Genomic DNA, 19,067 nt, shown 5'->3' with positions numbered 1-19,067 from the left:
AGAATTTACTTTACAACCGAATATTGTGCAATATCTGAAAAATATTAATCACAACTGCAATCTTTATATCACCATTATTATAAGACATTGTGTAAATCCAGCTAATTATAAAATTGGATCTTTAGATTGTTTTGTCAATGGAAATGTTAATCTTAATCATTTAATTTTTACCAAGGTATGTTTATTTATTGTTTATTCCATGATGCAGGACTTTGTGTTTTTGTGTTTATGATGTAAAGCACTTTGAAATGCCTTGCTGCTGAAATGTGCTATACAAATAAAATTTGATTGATTGATTGATTGATTGATTGATTGATTGATTGATTGATTGATTGATTGATTGATTGATTGATTGATTGATTGATTGATTGATTGATAACCACTTGCCTTGGACCTGCAGGTTCAGTGTGATCTCATCTGACCCCCAGTTGTTACTGGCCACACAGCTGTAGTTCCCAGAGTCCTCTGCTTTCACTGTGCGGATAATGAAGCTCCCATTCCCCTGGACGCTACGGCGACCATCCACGATAACAGGTGTAGGTGTCCCATTTGTGCTGGAAATAAATAGGAAAATTCAACACTCCGGGAATAGCTCTGACTCTGGCTGTAATGAGACACATGAAGGCTCCTGCCTTACTTTCCCTTAAGCCACTTGATGGTGGGAGGAGGGTCCCCAACAGCTTTGCAAGGTAAAACAATGTCCTTCATCCAGGGAGTGGTGACTGTGCCATTAAACGTCAAGATCCTAGCTGGAGCTGAGAACAACACAAGCAAAAACGTACTCACAAAAATCCCTCAAATCAAATACAGTCAGTCAGTTGGTCTTTATCCGACATTTATTATCAGTGAAACCCGTGGAGGATCAAGTACCTTTGGCCAGAGGCTCTACTGTGATCTTCTCACTGTTGTTGCCATGCCCCGCAGCAGTCACTGCCACCACCCAGACGCTGTACTGTCTGTTTCGAACCAAATTTGGGATCATGTAAAAATATTTATCGGGAGAAGCCTCAAACTCACTCATCACCTGTAAACCCAAGAGAGGATAAAGGATAATGTAAAACAAGGCTGCAGCAATATTTAGCAATTGAGAAATTTGGCATCACTGTCTTGGACAAATCATTTGTATAAAAATGCTAATACCATGGGATGCAGGTTAGAGCAGAAGACGATGTATTTTCTGATGATGCCATTAAGTTTAAGTGGAGGCAGCCAGGAGACAAACACAGCCGAGCTGCTGTTGGCCGCAGCCTTCACTCCTGCTGGTGGACCAGGAACTAGCGAAAAACATTTAATAATTAACTCCCCAACAGTGAACAAATCAAGATAGGTTCCAAAAAATATTCTTTTCCTCTTACCATCCTCTTTGGTGCGAACATAAATCTGTTCACTGCGGACTCCGTCTCCAGCGTTAGTGAAGGCTAAGACCTGGATGCTGTAGTTGGTGTACTTCTCCAACCCATTCAGCTCCAGAGACGGCTGATCGGTTGTCACGTTCCTAATTTCACCCAGTTCTGACACAGACAATGAGATACGTGAAGGTGTGGATCTGTTGCTGCTTCAGGGAATTAGTAACAATTAAAATAAAACAGCTTTAATTGATTTGTTTTACATAAGCCACATAGCTGGTTTATTCCAGGAACAAACTGAACTTATATTGTTGCAAACGTCAAGATGAAGCTGGCATGTAAAGACACTTGTTATTACTGCCTCATCATCTTCCCTCATTACTTTTATGTCCTTTGCCTCAGAAATTAAGCAAATATTGTAACAGACTGGGCAGACAGACAGACAGAAGTGTGATCATTGGTACCTCCATCAGGCAGGTTGGCCCAGTAGATTACTCTGTAGCCCTGCAGGTTCCCATTGAGAGCTTCTCTGGGCAGAGACATCCAGGACAGTGAAATCACCTCTGGAGATTTGGCCACTGCCAAGACATTTTCAGGAGGTCGAGACGGCACTATGAAGGATACAAGAGCAGAGTTTAGGCCTAATAAAGTGTCTGAATGTTATATCAAGTTTTGAAGAGACACTAGCTGGACTCTGATTTTAAAATAAGTTACATAAATAACTACATATTAAAAATACAATTTGAGGAGTTGATGTTATAAGTGTAAAAAACGTTTTACAACGGGCATTTAAGACAAAGAGTTGTTATTGACAATAGTTGGAAAAAAAGCAGATTTAGTCATCTTGGTTCTGAACAATTCATAGAGATCTGTGTGATCTTAGTTATTTGATCCAATGAGGACTCATTAAATAAGTCAATATATCCAAACTGCTGCTTGCATTTGATCAGATGAAGCAAAATTGAAAAAAACAAAAATCACACAGTCAGCATTCATCTTTCTAACCAACAGTTTTCTACTTTATAATACTTTAAAATAAGTCCTTTATTGTTGGTAAACTGCAAGTTTCTACATGATTTAAGACCACATATCTTTTAAGTTTTTATAGTTTTTATTTCAAAAGCTCAGTCTCAATTTATGTTTTACATTTCTGATTTGATCAGTCGTGGCATATATTCTTCACTTGGTTTGATTTCAATGTGGCACACAGGAAGCAATGCTTTATGTAAAACTAATAATATTTGACATGTGAGACAGGAGAGTAACAGATGGAAAACTAAAATTATGAAAGCTGCACTTCTGTTCAAAAAGTATCCAGTAGATGGAGTCCTTACACAACAATCTATGCTGTATAAGCTCAGCATTTAATAGTCATGAATGAGATTTCTATCATTAGGTTTAAAAACAGTGTCTACAGTGTCTTAGAAACATTTTGATTTACTCACACTGTATTAGATTTGTTTTTAGGAGTTTATGTGATAGCTGTATTAGATTTGTATTTGAAAAATAACTAAAACATTTTTGTCCTTTTCTTTCCATGCCCCCCCCAAAAATCAACTTTCTCTTGAGCAAGAACCCAAAATCCTAAAGAAAAGCATCTTTTAGTGGCCGTGTGGCAAAATGTGAAAATGCTTAAAGAGCATGAATATTTTCCCCAAGAATAATACCATTTTAGGACCTCCTCATTCCCAGCTCACCATCCTCCAGGGTCTTGGTTACCACCTGCTGTGAAGACGGTCCTGTTCCAGCTCTGTTTGCAGCCTGGACCACCACACTGTACTGAGTGAACTTCTTCAGGTTGTCCAACACGATGTTCTCTGTGGTGTCTCCTGTCGAATCCACGCTGATAATAGTAAACTGGTGACTCCCACCAGGACTGTACTCCCTGTAGCCCACCTGGTAGCCGCGAATCACACCGTTCTGCAGATGCTTCTGGGGAGGCTGTGGGTGTGGATGACATAAGGTGAGGAAGCACAGACAGGTGAGCATCACATCCATGTTTTTTTAATTAATTAGTTGTTTTCATTGTCAGAAAGTGAAAAATATTTTTAATACACTGACTCTTGCAATAAAAAATATTTAGTATGTTCCTTCATTCTCACATAGACAACATATCCAAATATAACTATTATGAGCCAAACTCTAGCTGACAAAATGAGACATTAATTTATCAGCGTACCTTCCAAGACACTTTGATGCTCTGTGGGGACGTGGGCTCCAGAGTGACATCTTGTGGAGGGCCGTCAGGAGCTGTGAAAGACGTACATTATTTACCATCACCACAACTCTGTTCTGAAAATAGGAAAGACAACAAAAACACAATATCCCCACTAGATGGTGCTCTTGAGCTAAGAATCGCTCCCTTCAAGGTCTCACTCTGTGATAAACATCAAAGCTTTCTCCACAAATCAGTAAAGATTCTTTTTTTATTTCAACATCTTCGATTTACCATCTAAATAATGAGACAAAAAATGATAATACAAGCTCTTTATAACTTCAGTTCAGTTATTAATTAGACCAAATGTGCCATTGCAGCAAGCCATAATGCCCAGGAGGAACCATTATAAGCAATTGAGGATAAGTGAACACTTACAGGACTAACTAAAGGCGGTAGTGAATGAGCATTTTTCTCATTTTTATAGAATTATAGGCTCAACAGCTATGCAGTGATTATTTTTAGTATGGTCGTAATTCCTTGGAAAATTGTCTTACTAAGCATCCATCTAAAAGCTGTCAAAACCAAAACCAATTCTGGCCCAAAACCAAAACTTAAAAAACATGTAATTATACATATCAACTTTCTCCAGTAACAAATAGTTTGATTTACTTTTGTTTGTGTTCAATGTAATAATTAACATAAATACTGTTTTATTTGCAAGATGCAGAACAATTTTCTCCTATTTTAGATGTAATATCTACTTTATCACAGCAGCATCTGTTGAAATGACCACTAACCCACTGATCATTTTTGTAAGTAAATGTCTATTTAAATGTATTTTAATGAATTATGTTGTCACACATGTGACTCCTTTCATGCAACCACATGTTTATGTCTTTTTATCTGCGGGTGTATATCACCAGTTTCTGTGTAATTTAAGGAGTGTTTTCTGCTTTGTTGGATAATGCAGTACTACCATCAAACCTCCCATGACTTAAGTCTCACTCCCAGACTGGTAGTGGAGTCTGTGATGACTTCCTGAGCAAGTTTTAATAAACTCCAGGACGGCATTTTGACTCTAGATCAGGTTTATGATAAATTATACTATTTTCTATCTCCACAGTGTCATAAATAAAATATTTTGATTTTTTATTCTTTTTGCTTGGTGTGTGTGGTTGATCATCTGTGGTTTATAGAAATGTCAGAGTTGGCAGTAATATATGATACCTAGTCAACGCTAACTAACCTGCTTCATCAGTAGTAATGGTGAGTTCATTGCTGGGGTTGCTGTTGCCAATAATGTTCTTGGCAACCATGCGGATGTTGTAGGTGGAGGAAGGGTGGAGGTCTATAATAGTGGCTTGGTTAAGCTGTGGTGACACATCTTTGGTTACCTGGGCTGACAACCAAGAAGCTGGAAGAAACAAAATGGGAAATTGTGAAGATAATGCTAACTTTAGTGTAGTTTTCTTTTTACTTTTCTTCTTTTCTGTTTGTACCTGATTTGTTCTTGCACTCAATATCATATCCTGTGATAGGACTGTTGCCATCAAACCCCATGGTCCAGCGGAGAGCGATGGTTCGATCTTTCACCTCCCGGATCTCCACCTCTGGAGGATCAGGTGGTTCTGAGGAAATTTAAACAAGGCAGTACGCTTAGAGAGAAACAGGAAACTGTAAGCAGATATCTGCAAGCAGACAGGCACAGAAGAAAGACAAATCTAATGGATTAATTTGTTGTAATTTTACCAGTCAGATCATATAAAAAACAGTGTGTGCAGCTTAAACCTTAATAAGAAATAATAAAAGAAATCCTTTCTACAATGAGTCAAAGTTTTATTCCTCATCTCCTAAAAACAACCTTCATGAGCCCAAAGGACTCAAAATCTCACCTTGCACTGTCAGCTGTATGATGCCTCTGTCCTCGCCGAAGGAGTTGATGGCATGACAGGAGAAGAACCCTGAGTCCTCACGAACAGTTGGCATGATCTACAGAAATATGCAGTACACTCTGCTGGACTTTCAAAAAGGTACAGTTCGACTACCACTTCTAGATTTAAACTATTCTAGTCACTGAAACGGGTGAGACTTTTTCCTGCACTTTACTTTTGTACTGGAATGAAGCAAAAATTCTCATTTAAAAGCTAAAAAGGAGAATTTACACTAATATTTTCTAAACAAATGTGTTGAACCAAAATATTACACAGTTGGCTCACACCCGTTTACAAGTTTCTTCTGTTTTTTTTGCTTTTTTTGTCACTCAAAGGTTTCAAATTACTAAACAAGTTAAATTATCAGAGAAAAGCAGAGTAAATGCATGAAACATTTACCAGAAGATGTTTTTTTTATTTATCAAAGCAAAAAACTGCTAAAGTGTATGTGAAAAATTGATTTTACACTTTTTAATATAAAACTAACAGCAAAAAAATTTAAGTCTTCATATTGACAATGTAACATCGTAACAAGGCATTGAACATTTGCCCTAATTGATGACACTATGCTCTATAAAGAAATCTTGAACTATTATTCAAGGCCATCAGTTTGTGACGTTAAACCAAAGCTTATTTTGAGCAGACTTGTTGCTTCAGCCTCAAAAAAAGATATGATTTTGGAGTCCAGATAGGAGTCTGGTTGACATGACGTGGCACAAACGTAAAGAGGCTGTTCATACTTTAAAACACTCTAATTTGGCTTCAATGGACAAAAGAGGACCAAAATGCATCAGCAAAGAGCAAAAACTCTTCACCAGGTATCACATATTGGCAATTGTTTTCAACAACAGTGGTGCAGGCCGTTGCTTGACCTTTTCACATTTTGTCTCTTAAATTATAGAAATTATCATTTGAATTTACAAGTCTTTGTCTGACAAGTCTTTACTGAAAGATTTTAAACCTTTGTGTGTCACAATAAAGCAATATGAAAAGAACTCAATTCAAATACTTTTTCACTGTGCAGAGTTTTTTCAACTCCAACCCAACACTTCTTCTTTTCCTCTTAGAGAAGCATCACTCCCATCACATTCAGTTAGATTCACAGTCACACTGATTGCTCACCACCAGTGTTGAGATGACTTCGTCAGCCACCTCTTTGACAGTAACCACGTATCGGCTGGTCTCGGGGTTGATGATTCGCTCCTCTTTCTCCCAGCGCACCATGATGGGTTTCTCCCCGTGAGCGATGCAGCTCATCCTCTTCTCCTCGCCTTGTGTGGCCAGAGTGGTGTTTGGGTAGGAGGTGATCATGGCTGGTACTGGGGAGCAGAAGGTGATGAGATGAAATCAGAAAGAAGTGGTGAGTAAGATAACTGACTAACTACACAAAATAAAAGAAATGAGACAAGTCTGTGTGAAACGCTTAACATTTACATCTTGCTTTGTGCAGAATAAAAAAAAAAGAAACACGGGTTCACTTTTTCTGAGATAATCGTGACAACCATTAAAACTCTCCAGGGACCATCATGAAGTCATGTTTGAGTCTGCCTGTCTCCCCCAATGCTGAGAGATTGAAAAGGAGCCCTTAAGGTGAACCTGCGACGGCTTTGATAACGACAGCAAACGGTAACATGCTGCTTTTCTGAAGATGAGGCAGAGGGATGGGGAAAAAAGATTCGACTCCTGTGTGAACTCCCATCAGTCTGAGAGTGGAGCCAGTCTGGCTCTACGCCGTAACCACACACCGAGCTCATTAGCAGCAGATCTAGTCAGTGTGTGAGTGTGTGTGTCGATCAGTGACATGAACGTATGCTGTGAACGTTTCACCTTCCTTCAGTCTGAAATCACTAAACACTGAAACACACGTATACGTCTTATTTCATGTTTTTTTTCTTTTTCCTTTTGAAGCTGACTTCTGATCATAACAGACTGTTGGATGTGGCTTTCAGTTTTTAAATTATAAAAAACTGAATTGGATTTGTGTTTTATGTCCTTGTGGAAATTGATGAACATAAAAGATTGACTGTCTTCATCTTGCTATATCTTCTCTTGTCAAATTATAGCCAAAAAATGTGACATCCATCTGTTCACAAAGAATATGTAAAACAATATAGCATTTAAAACACTTGCTCCATTAAGATTCAGCTCCTTGCAGTGAATCATTGAGAGGAATGATTTGTTTCTTTCTTGCATTTCCATGTCAGTTCGCTTTAGAACATTTTGCTGTGTTAATCTCTAAGTGTTTGCTGTATCTCTTCCAGCTTTGCACATCTAAACACTGATTTTATTTATTTATTTATTTTTACAAATTCTGCATTACAAAGAAGCTCAAGCTTGGACAAAGAGCATCTATCAATTGCAATATCTAAGTACTTTGACCAGGTTGTTCTAACTTACAGTAATTATGCTTTGATCTGACTGTGCATTTAGGATAGTTTTCCTATTGGAAGACGAACCTCCATCTCAGTGTCAAGTCTTCTGCCACCACAACACAGGTTTTCTTCCAGGATTATTTTGTATGAGCTCCATCTATCTTCTGTCTAATTGGATTCAGTTTTCCTGTCTCTGCTGAAGACAATGATCCCAGGAGCATGATACTGCCACCACTATGTTTTATGTTGTGAAGGATGCTTTCAGAGTGATGTGCAGTTTTGTTTTTGTTTTGAAAAAAGACCACCTCCCCCCCTGCCCCCCTACAGTTGCTGCATCTCTTTCATGCTTAATGCTAAGCTGCTTACAAATCTTCTTCCTAGTCTTAAATAAAGCTCAGATTAGTTGAGCACATGACTAATAAGGTGCCCAGTCAAAATATTCTCCCACTTGAGCTGCAGATCTCTGCAGTTCCTCCAGAGTTACCATATTAATCTGTTTCTCAGATTAATAAACTACCTGACCAGATAATAAGCCTACCTCTCCTCTAAACTTCTCTACAACATTATTCTTCACTTCTCTGGTGTTTGTCTCCATAATATCCCTGCTTGCTAATGAAGCCTTCACAGAAAAGTTGGATTTGACCTTTTTTAAATATATTACACACAGGTGGAGTTCCTTTATAAGTGGGCGACCTATGAAGGTATCGGTTTCAAAGTTTTATGTACAGATTTCAGAGTATAAATAGATGTCACACTTGAATTTAAAACCATTAATCATTTCCTTTTCACTTCCCAGCTATTCACTTGAAACTGAGTCTAATTATTTTGTCTTGGTCTTCATAAATTAAAATGTTATTCATTTTGTTCCCAAATCATTGGACATTAGCTCAGTAAAACAGTTACACGTTGTTGGTAATGGCACAAATACTTTTTTTTTTTTTTGCTGTTGTGATGTGCAAAAGCTTCTGTACAGAAAATGTATGAAAGTCATTTGGTGTTTGTGCTATGAGAAGTATTTTATATTTTTCTTCATTTTTCAAAAAAAGAAAGTTTCACAGTTACTGGAAATTTGCAGGTTGTTTTTTTTTTTTAATCAAGCGCAATGCAATTTTTAAAACATCATGGAATTCTAAATTAGACTTCAGGTCTTCTAAGTTTAGGAAAAACTGTGTATTCCTTTGTCAAGTTACACCTAATGAAAAATCCTGGCTCATCTAATTTAAAAAAAAAGGATCCAGCCAAACTCATTGTTCACCTTTACGTATATATGTAAAAGATAGTCTGACACATGATTGTTATAACTTGTACATATTGTTATGATATTCATTTTAATGTTTATTTGATGTAGGCAACACTGTGTCACTGAACAGAGCAGTAATGTCAACTACATGTGGCAGATTCTTGTGCAGCACTGGTTAGAGGTCTTTGCTTCCTAGAAAAGATGCAGTTTGTGTGTCTGAGTCAGTGTAAATGTCTGTACACTCCTGAATAACATATCAGTGAGCAGGAGTGTTTCACTATGTGTGCATATGCACAAGCATGCGTGTGTGTGTGCGTGTGTGTGTGTGTGCATGACTGTGTCTGGGGGAGCTAAGTGGGCGAGCAAAGGGAGCAGAAAAGACTTGTGCTCATGACACATCTCAGCCTCGGTACACGATGGAGAAGAGGGAGAGAGCATGTACCCCTGCAGCGTTAACTATGATCCCTCACTCATTCCCTCTATCTCCCTCCTTAGGCTCCCACCAGGACAGCCATGATTTAATGATGAGAGAGACCACTTTGATTATTCGTACACAGCAGACTAGTCCGCTGGCCGTGCCGTTGTCTCTCACAAGCACAAACGCAGACATGCACGCACAGAGACAAGCAGATCCATTCGCATTCAGAAACACACAATGACAAACAAAGACTTCCTGGGCTGTTCTGTGCTGTGCATCTGTATGCAATGATAAAGAAAGAATGCGTGCAAGTAAAATAAAAAAATAAAACAGAAGTAGAGACATGCTCACACTGTCGAAGACACATGCTGTACAGGATTTTCATGGATCAAACTGCATTTATTTTGACTCTGCACATGAGCTGCAGTGAAGTGTTAGTAAGGTGGCATAGTTTCAAAAAATTATAAAAAATTTATTCTGAATTTTTTTGCCTGACATAACATCTTTCTACAGTAAGCACAGTTTCAAAAGACTTCAAATATTTTAAAGATTGTATTTTATCCCAAAATTATATATAAAAAAAGATACTAGGTGAGTTCTTTAATTCACCTATAAGGTTTATGATGTTTGGAATGAAACTGGATAGCTTTAGATAATCACTGACTCCATTTGACAGTCTGTTGTGTTAAGAAGGAGGGCAGAATGAGCCTCACTGTTTTTCTCCAGCAGCCATGTTGAACTTGGCAACACCCTGATCGGACTTCACTGAATCTTTTCCACAGGAGGAAATGAGAAATGAATGAGTGGTAAATTATGCTGTAATCTTACAAACCTTACAAGATTTTCTTAAGTTCATACACAATAAGAAAGTTGGATGAATTAAGCTAACATTAGCATTTTATCATATAGCTTGTGCTAGTTTTTTGGGGGGACCAACACTTTTGACCAAAGTGTTGGTCAGAAGTAATTGTATTACCTAAATTCAACTCTAAATAGACATTGTAAAGTGTTGTTTTTTCATTTTAAACTGTTAATTCGAATGAATAATTTAGGTTGACTGAACTCATTTATAAGGTTTTTCCAGTAATAATGATTACATTCTCCCAGCAATTTTTAAAGACCTACTTTTAGGAGACTGTAAGTGTCCAGAATCAGGTTGAAAACATCGCATCCAAAGACAGACAGTCACTGATTGGCAAACGGGTGGAGTCACTGGTTGCATCACAAGAGCAACTCTACAGTAATCCAACCCACCATTTGTAAAATCTCAACAGAGAGTTAGTGTATTTGGAGATTCAAGGACAAAGTCAGCCTGAGCACTATGTAAACATACCATGTCCACCATTGTTGTTTTCTGGGAAAGTGATGTGGTCAATATAAAATGCAACATGTTCTTGTCAGAAGAGGGGATTGTGATGAAAGTGTATTATTTTGTAAAGAAATCATAATATATTTGAAAATAATCATACAGATTATGTTGCACTACTTTTCATTTCCTGGAACCACCCAACTATATGACGACCCCACCAAATAGAGCTCTCACTAATTTGTACCGGAAAACCGTGATGTGTGTAGAGATACTTCGAGTCGGCTCAAGCTGTGCTGCTAGGTGCTAATGTAAAAGGGCCATTTGACAGCTTTAATGTTGCTTTTAAGGGTTCTAGGCAATGTCCATAAACCATTGGTTTTGTTTCATCAACTAAAGGCCTGGTTCACTTATTCAAAATTGGGATGTTCTTCAGCCTTTAGTTTGAGAAAACATAGGACTGAAGAGCTAAAGTTACCAGCTATACTCCCAACTCTGTTTGGTTCTTTCTATAAATGTCAACTTTTTTTTTTTTTTTGGTTGAATCTTCTTTGAAATTTTATATTCAATAATTTGTATGATGGAGCTTTCCAAATATTTTTGTTTCACTTTTTATTTTTTCAATCTTTTGTCTTTCGTCCTTCATGTATGTCAGTGGGGAAATAGATCTAGTTATATTAACAGGATTTTGAAGCTATGTTTTTGTTATACTAATTTAGATCTGCTGCTCTCCTTGAAATATTAAATCAATGTAACATACCAATAACACCATCTGTTCAATTGGTAAAACTTCCAGGGTTGAAGCAGAGCTGGTGCATGTCAACGACTAGTGGGTTCTACACCGACAGGTCACCCTTTCATCAATGAGGAAACATTGAGAAATACAAGACTAATACCCAGGTGTAGCTTTCAGTTTGCAATTAACCTAGCAAATATGTTTTTGGACTCTCAAAGAAGAATAGTGTCCTTAAAGAAAAACAACTCATTGAGGCGAAAAACATGCAAGCACCACACAAAGTTGACTAGATTTGATCACAATGGATGGCTAAACAGATGCCTACACACGAAGAAGTTATTGATAACAGTAAAATGTAATAGTTGGTCTCTACTTTGTATGCTAAACTCAGATCAACAATTTGGAAGCACATGTTGCACACACACACAAGCACACATCCTACGCACAACATCCACCCACACAAACAATCACACAGATCTGCTGAACACGTTTGCCTTTGTTTCCACACGCTACCTTTCCATGAAGCAGAAAAATAACAAAATCAAAGAGTTGTGCTGCTTTCATGTGTTGATATTTACATGTGAGGTGCTTGAATGTAAGTGTGGTTCTTGTTTTGAGTGTCAGACTTGGGACTGCCTATGTTTAAACCTCATTTCTTATTCCTATCCAGCCCCGCCCTCTCCCTTGATCCCCACACCATCATTGCCTTACTCACCACCCCCACCGAGAAAGCTGTTGATTTATTTTGCATAGCAACTATGAATTTTAAGTGAGTCCTATAACTGTAGTTTCCTCTGACCCTTCTCTAATGTTATTGCTCCTTAATGGAAACTTATTTCCCCATCCAAATCTTAGACCTTGGCAAAGCGAGTTAGCATCAGTGAAGATCATGTTTGCTCATTTGAGCAATTTTAAAAATGGCACAGATGAATATTTTCAGTGTTTTTCTGCCTACACTAGAGTGTGACTATATTAATTTATCTGTGCAATAAGAGACATTTCAGTCTCTTTGACCTTGTATCAATATGTTTGTTCAAATATAACATGTTATCTGATCTTTACTGATCTTAGTTGTGCTTCAGTGCCTCGCGGTAAGGTGAGGCTTTTTCATCTTCTCATCTAATCTCCCTGCATCTACCAGGCAGCACTCACTTTGCCCCAGGCTAAATGTATTCTTTTTCATAGTCTGTAATTGCTCCACTGATGTGTATTTTTTAAAATGCAGCAGTAATACAGCGCTCTGATAATAAAAAAAGCAGATGGGAAGAGAAAGAAGTGTGAGTAGGAAGACAAGGAAAGAAAGGGAACAGAGAGGAGGTAAAAATGAGAGGAAGTGAAGAGGTAAGCGTATTAGTATGGAGGGATCAGGCCAGAGGAAAAAATGGGGATGAGTTTGAGTGACCTTCTCCTTTGACCACAAAGTCACCTCATGGTGTCAGACATTGCATTTTTTTTCTCTAGCACAATAGAAGAATAATGTTTGAAACATTTTATTTAATACCAAAATATATATATATATACATATATCTACAAAACCATCAATTTTATAACATAATTAGTCCTATAGATTTCTGGAGCAAGTACATTTTTCACTTCTGATTTTTGTTTTCACAAATGGCTAGTAGTTTGATCAGTTTTACACATGGTTTCTTGCACTTTTTTTTTGTCTTCCAATAAAAATGAATTTAATTAGAATAAATTAGATATAATGCCTTATTTTCATGAGAAAAATAAGGCAATTATCATAAATTAGGAAGTGTTTCACTGGCCTAAAGTAACTATGCAGTCATTAGTCATAAAATAGAATGTTATTGGAAAGTTCACTTATTGAACTGGGTTCATAAACTAAGTAAAACAAATTTTACAGATTAATTAAACACAGAGTGATGTTTTGAAACTGTTATTTTTGTTAATTCTGACAATTTTTTCTTTCTTTTTGCTGCGTTTCTTTTACTTCACACATTCTGTTATGAAGGACATAATTTTCACAAATCTACCAACACTCAACTTGACTCCTTGTAAACATCGCAGTAGAAAATGTTTTATTAATTTTTGAAAAAAAAAACACATTGATTTTTTTTGTTTTTATTATTATTATTCCAACAGATAATTGCAGAAATATTTATAAGATTGAAGTATGACCTTAAACAACTTCAGTGAGCAATGAATATCTATGTCAGATTACAGTTTAAAGAAAAAAATTTACATTAAAGTAATAGTTACTTTGAATTATTGCAACATTTCTCTTACTTTGAGAAATGTTGCAATAATTCAAAATGTGCTAATTTTGAATATTTTCTTTTAGACATAAATATCACCATTAAAAACAAACTTGTAAATTTTTTCCTCAAGTAAAGCATACAATGTGTTTTGTTTACCTTTTGAATCGTTCTGTACCAGATGGTGGCATATAAACAGAGAAAGACAGAGTGGAAATAAAGCAGAGAAACATGCAGACCACTCTTCCCTTGAGCCCCATGGCAGCTTCTAATTGAGGTATTGACTGATTTAAATGAGGCAGAAATGCACTCAAGAGTTCAATCGTCTCATGCTGGGGCATTCTCAACTGCACACGCTGCATGGAGTCAGAATACACAGATTGCACCACGCATGGATACACCAATATCCTCAATAAAAAACACCCTCAGTAAGTATAAAGACTAAAATATGTCCATGCGAGTAATGTTTATTTAAACATGAAAACAGAAAGACATTGAGCTGCAGATATGATAGTGTTGGTGACCAGGAATACAGTGATACATCTTGTGTTAAACAGTACCATGTGCTTTTTAGTGATGTTGTTTATGTTGCATATTCATATGTTGTTTTGTCCCTGCAATTTCACCCCTATTTGTCATTTTCTCTCTTTCTGCAGGAGTAGAAGCAGACTTCTAGAGGGTTTTCTCAACTTTTTGTTATCCTTCTCTCTCTCTCTATTCTTATTTCCCTTTGTCTGAAAAGACAAAGAGGGAAATGTATCTGCAAATTGCATTTGAAGTAAACACACATTTATAAAACACTGGACAAAATTAAGCCTCATGATTGTTCCACCAAATATTGATTAACTCTTCCTGAGGTAAAATATTAGTGTGGCTGTTTTTAAATGGATATGAACTTGTTTTCTTTGCATTATTTGAGAACTGAAACACTGGATCTTTTTTACCATTTTGGCCATTTCTCATTTTCTGCAAATATACGTATTACATCTTTGCTTGGAATTTTGGGGACATGCGGTCAGTAGTTCATAGAATGAAAGAACAATGTTCATTTTACTTAAACATATACCTATAAAAAGTAAAATCAGATAAACTGATCATTTTAAGTGATCTGTTAATTTTTTCTCAGAGCACATTTACTTTCACTATTGTGAAAGTAAATGTGTGGGGTTTCTCCTTGGCACTCAATTCTGAGTGCTACACTGTTGGATAGGACACACATGAAAAAAAAGTGCTGTAATGGTCTCCACTTTTCAAACCGCTCATGTGAGTAAGTACTCCTTTATTGAAAGCATCTTGAATACTTAAGTACATTTTGGGAATTGAAATGTGAAATGTGATCTGCTGATGAGTGAAAAGAGTGTGGCTGAGCCAGCATGTCATAACTACAGACACCAATAACAGCAGCGTTAGAACAGCACAGAGTATTATCTCAGGGTAGCAAGAAAATAAAGCTGCATCTGAGATAAACTAACTCAAAAATATTGCAAAAAAATGTATTATTCAGGTCTAAATGTGGGGCATAAATTGCAACATTTGTTAAAAGAAGTTTTAGCTTAAAACATTTTTTTTATTGTATGCAATATTTAAAATTCTACAACAACCTTTTGTTTTAATGCTTATTTTTATTTATTAAATTAAATTGTTGCAAGGAAAAGTTATTTGAGTGGACCATAAAAATTTTACTGAAGATCCCTGCTAAAGGTTTTTTGTTCAGAGATTACAACACTATTGAAATACAAAAACCCGTAACAGCACTTTCTATTGCTACTCACAAAAAAAAACCTATATAAACGCAGAGACAGACACATTTTCTCTGCAGAGATACTGTTTCAAGGCAATGGAGCAGAGTGAGAAAACCATATCGTCATATCCACCCTCCTTACGTGTGTAAACTACATGTGCATACACCAGCAGGAGGCAAACAATACCAGTATGAATAAACTCTCAAAAAAACTGATGTGCTTTTCAGAAAAGCACATCAGGTTGGTCTATAAAAACCAACCATGTGCCAAGAATATCAGGGCTATGTGACATTACAGCTGCTTTTTGTAATCCTACTGTTAAACCTACGAAGGATACTTCTTTCATAAGCATGGATTTTCAGGTGCAGGTCTTTATGACCTTACATCCATTTTGTGTGTATAATTTAAGCTTGACATGCAACTACAAGTCGAGTCCACAGCAGCTTCTGCCAGAATTTTCTTCCTCTGTGTGTGGTAGAAAGTAGATAAGTAAGGTTAGCACAGCACATAGGTCAGCTTGCTGCATAGCAACTGGATGCCACAGTCAGAGAACTGACCTATGAAAACACAGTATGTTTGTTTCTGAGTGGGCTTCTGCAGTGCTGACAGCTTCCCAGCCTTGAACACTGGGAGACAAAATCACAGCGACACATAAGCATCTACCGCATGTCAACCAATATCACGGGTATAAAAATGCAGATTTACCCACGAGAAAAGTTCCTAACATATTATCTTCTTTCAGAGTACCGGACCACGCACCGGGTCAGATCGAAACCCCTTCTTTAAACAGGTAAAACCTCTTCTATAGTGGTGATGATTAGTAAAACGTACGCGTTTCCATATATCAGACGGAGGACGGGAGGAGCAGACAGAGAGGAAGATAAAACAGAGACAGGACTGCCCATCAGCAGGGAGGCTCATACTAGTTTGATGGCTGTAAGTGAAATAAGCTCTCCTCACATCTAAGCACCATGAAAATGTGGAGCCACTCCTGGCGCTGCAGGGAAGACTGGGGGGGACAAGCTGATGCTTAGTAGAGTCTATGATTTTTATCACATAAACTACTGAAGAAAGAATTGCTGCGCTTGCCATTGTTAAATTGACAATTTTTCAAAACCCTGAATATGAGTCTTAGATTTTTTTTTTTCATTTTCTACAAATATGCTTAAAAGTGATGATCACTTTCAAGTTTACTTTCACTACATGACATCAGAATCCCATTAATTCTGAGCATCTAAAATATTTGTCTTAAACTTTATATTTAATAACAATTGCAAAACACACAAAAACTTGAGATTTTCCTTTTAACCAACAAAAAGCTCAATATTCTTTCAAAATGTCCAAACAATCTTAAAATTAGGCAAAAAATAAAATAGGACATATGGCACTCTTTTTGTCTCCCACCATGATATTCTGGTGACAAAGTTGGTTCTGAATTATAATCATCTCTTTTTCCTTATTATGAAAGAAAAAAGATTATTTAGGGCTGTAAAACCCCGTTCTTCACGATCCTGAATAAAAGATGAATTTCAATCAGTAAAGCTCGTATTTTGAATCTTAATTCCCAAAGTAGTAGAGCAGAATTAGTTTGCTCATCCTTGTTATCCAATGATCTATGAACTCCAGTACAGTTTAACAAGGCTCACTCAAACTATACCACATAATCTAATTTTGCCAATGGAGGTGTGATGATTATCATGAAACAAACAAACAGAAACTACAGCTCATCATAAAACACAAGTTCTTACTTTTGACGGTGAGGTACATGGACTTGCTGACATCAGCTCCGACGTCGTTGCTGACCTTACACAGGTAGAAGCCACTGTCGTCCTCCAGAACATGTTTGATGAGCAGCGAGCCGTTGCTCAGTAGCTGGATTCGAGAGCCGCTGTTCAGGAGGATGGGCTGAAACTGGGGGACGCCGGCACCTGATGCAAGAAGATTAGGCAAAACAATTTTTTTTTTAGGAAAAGCAGATTTGTGTAGCTTATACCATATGTAGAACATATCTTACAGATGTCCTGTTACATTTGAAAGTTTTACATCATCAGACAAACTAAACCAAAAAACCTATTTTCAATTAATGATTCAAATTATTAGGGGACTCCAAACCGCCCAATACCATGTTTGGTAGCAACAGTTGCAATCAAGCGTTTGCAAAAACTACCGATGACCTCTGTCTGTGTGGAGGAATTTCTGGCCCAATAAAGAGTTATTTTATCCAGCAACATCAATGATTTTCTGAGCAGGAACACACAAACTAAGGTCACGTATGATAATTGGATGTAAGTTCAGACATTGACGTGGCCACTTCAAAACCTTCATTTTCCAGAGGTTGAATTCCTGTTGTGCTGTGATCGCTGTCATCACCTGAATGTATTTGAGCTGAAGTTCATAAAGTGATGTCTGACATCCTTGCAAAATATCACATCAGAATCCACTTTTTTAGCCCAAAAACACATTTTGTTGTGTACTTGTGTACTATGAGTGCAGAAATTTTGAATTTTGTCTCTTCTGGTGATTCATAGATGAACTGATTGGGTGAAATTTTTCAATCAGTTCAGTTTTTTCTATTTGTATCACAGTATTTGCTGCAAAACTGATAAATGAGATCAAGGACTTCCTCTTACCAATTTTGCAAATCTGCCATTTTTTTTTCTTCCATTAATTTTCTACTCTAAGATCAAAACTGCCAAAGTCAAAATGCTGTTGGTTGTATTAACACACAATTCCTCACACTGTCTCCCAGCATCAGAACCTCTTCAAAATGCCTGGTTAAATTGATCTTTTCTTGGAAATGTAGCCACATCAAGAAGGAAAGTCCTCTTTGTTTGAGTGAAGCATTTCAGCGATAAGTGCTTCAGCAACTTCTGCCAGTATTAAGATGGAATTGCTGAAAATTTTTTTCTAATTGAGGGGTCAGTTCCTTCTGGCTATGGAAACAATGGACACAACAACGTGGTAAGTCACATAGAAATAACAACAAACTTTCTTTGTCCTGACCATTGTTTTGATAGCATCGTCCCTTCTGCTTATGTAAGCACTGTGAGCTCGCTTCCAGGTCCTTGAACACAAAATCATACTGCCTGTTTTCAACCATATTATTACACAAACAGTTTGGTATTGTTTTGTATGCTCCTAATTCATTTAGTGATGTTCTTAACGCTGGCATCAGAGAACTCACTAAATGTGTTGAGATCTCGCCGTCAAGACATATTTATTCATATTGTGGTAAAATGTTCTGGCTTGAACATGTAGGACCAAGTCTTCTGTTGTTGCTGTTGTCTTTCAATCAATTTGGGAATAAAAAGTTTGTGTGCTGCTAAATAATAATATGTTTGCTGTCAAATTATAAAAATGTCTGAATGAGGCTGAATGGAATGCTCTATTCGGCATCTTTTATTTAACTTACTCCTTGATGCTACTGTGTGATTATTGAAATGTAACCCCCTGGGTTCCCAGAAATATTGTTGTTTTGAAAAATAACAAACTTAATATCTTAAAGTAAGATATAATAATGTCAAAGTCTTTTAGTAGGAGTTTGAAATGAGCAAGAGTTCATTAAAAAGAAAAAACAGTTGAAGTAAAAAGTATTAAAA

General features: G+C 36.9%; 1 protein-coding gene across 2 annotated transcripts in view; it reads right to left on the bottom strand.

The window, feature by feature from the left end:
• Positions 1-19,067, bottom strand: part of dscamb (Down syndrome cell adhesion molecule b) — a 119,721-nt gene that overhangs the window by 13,961 nt on the left and 86,693 nt on the right. For both annotated transcript variants that reach the window (XM_055028454.1, XM_055028455.1), the window contains exons 11-23: positions 17,217-17,396; positions 6,558-6,754; positions 5,397-5,493; positions 5,004-5,132; positions 4,751-4,918; positions 3,526-3,596; positions 3,044-3,287; positions 1,811-1,957; positions 1,356-1,511; positions 1,141-1,274; positions 871-1,024; positions 638-755; positions 388-554 (exon numbers count right to left, since the gene is read on the bottom strand). In XM_055028454.1, coding sequence (XP_054884429.1) covers positions 388-554; positions 638-755; positions 871-1,024; positions 1,141-1,274; positions 1,356-1,511; positions 1,811-1,957; positions 3,044-3,287; positions 3,526-3,596; positions 4,751-4,918; positions 5,004-5,132; positions 5,397-5,493; positions 6,558-6,754; positions 17,217-17,396 — 1,962 coding nt within the window. The remainder of the gene's footprint in view (positions 1-387; positions 555-637; positions 756-870; positions 1,025-1,140; positions 1,275-1,355; positions 1,512-1,810; positions 1,958-3,043; positions 3,288-3,525; positions 3,597-4,750; positions 4,919-5,003; positions 5,133-5,396; positions 5,494-6,557; positions 6,755-17,216; positions 17,397-19,067) is intronic.

Source organism: Poeciliopsis prolifica, unplaced genomic scaffold (genome assembly GCF_027474105.1).
Source record: "Poeciliopsis prolifica strain line A6 unplaced genomic scaffold, Auburn_PproV2 SCAFFOLD004, whole genome shotgun sequence".
Taxonomy (NCBI): domain Eukaryota; kingdom Metazoa; phylum Chordata; class Actinopteri; order Cyprinodontiformes; family Poeciliidae; genus Poeciliopsis; species Poeciliopsis prolifica.
The sequence above is the reverse complement of the archived record's forward strand: the minus strand, read 5'-3'. Positions and strand labels throughout refer to the sequence as shown.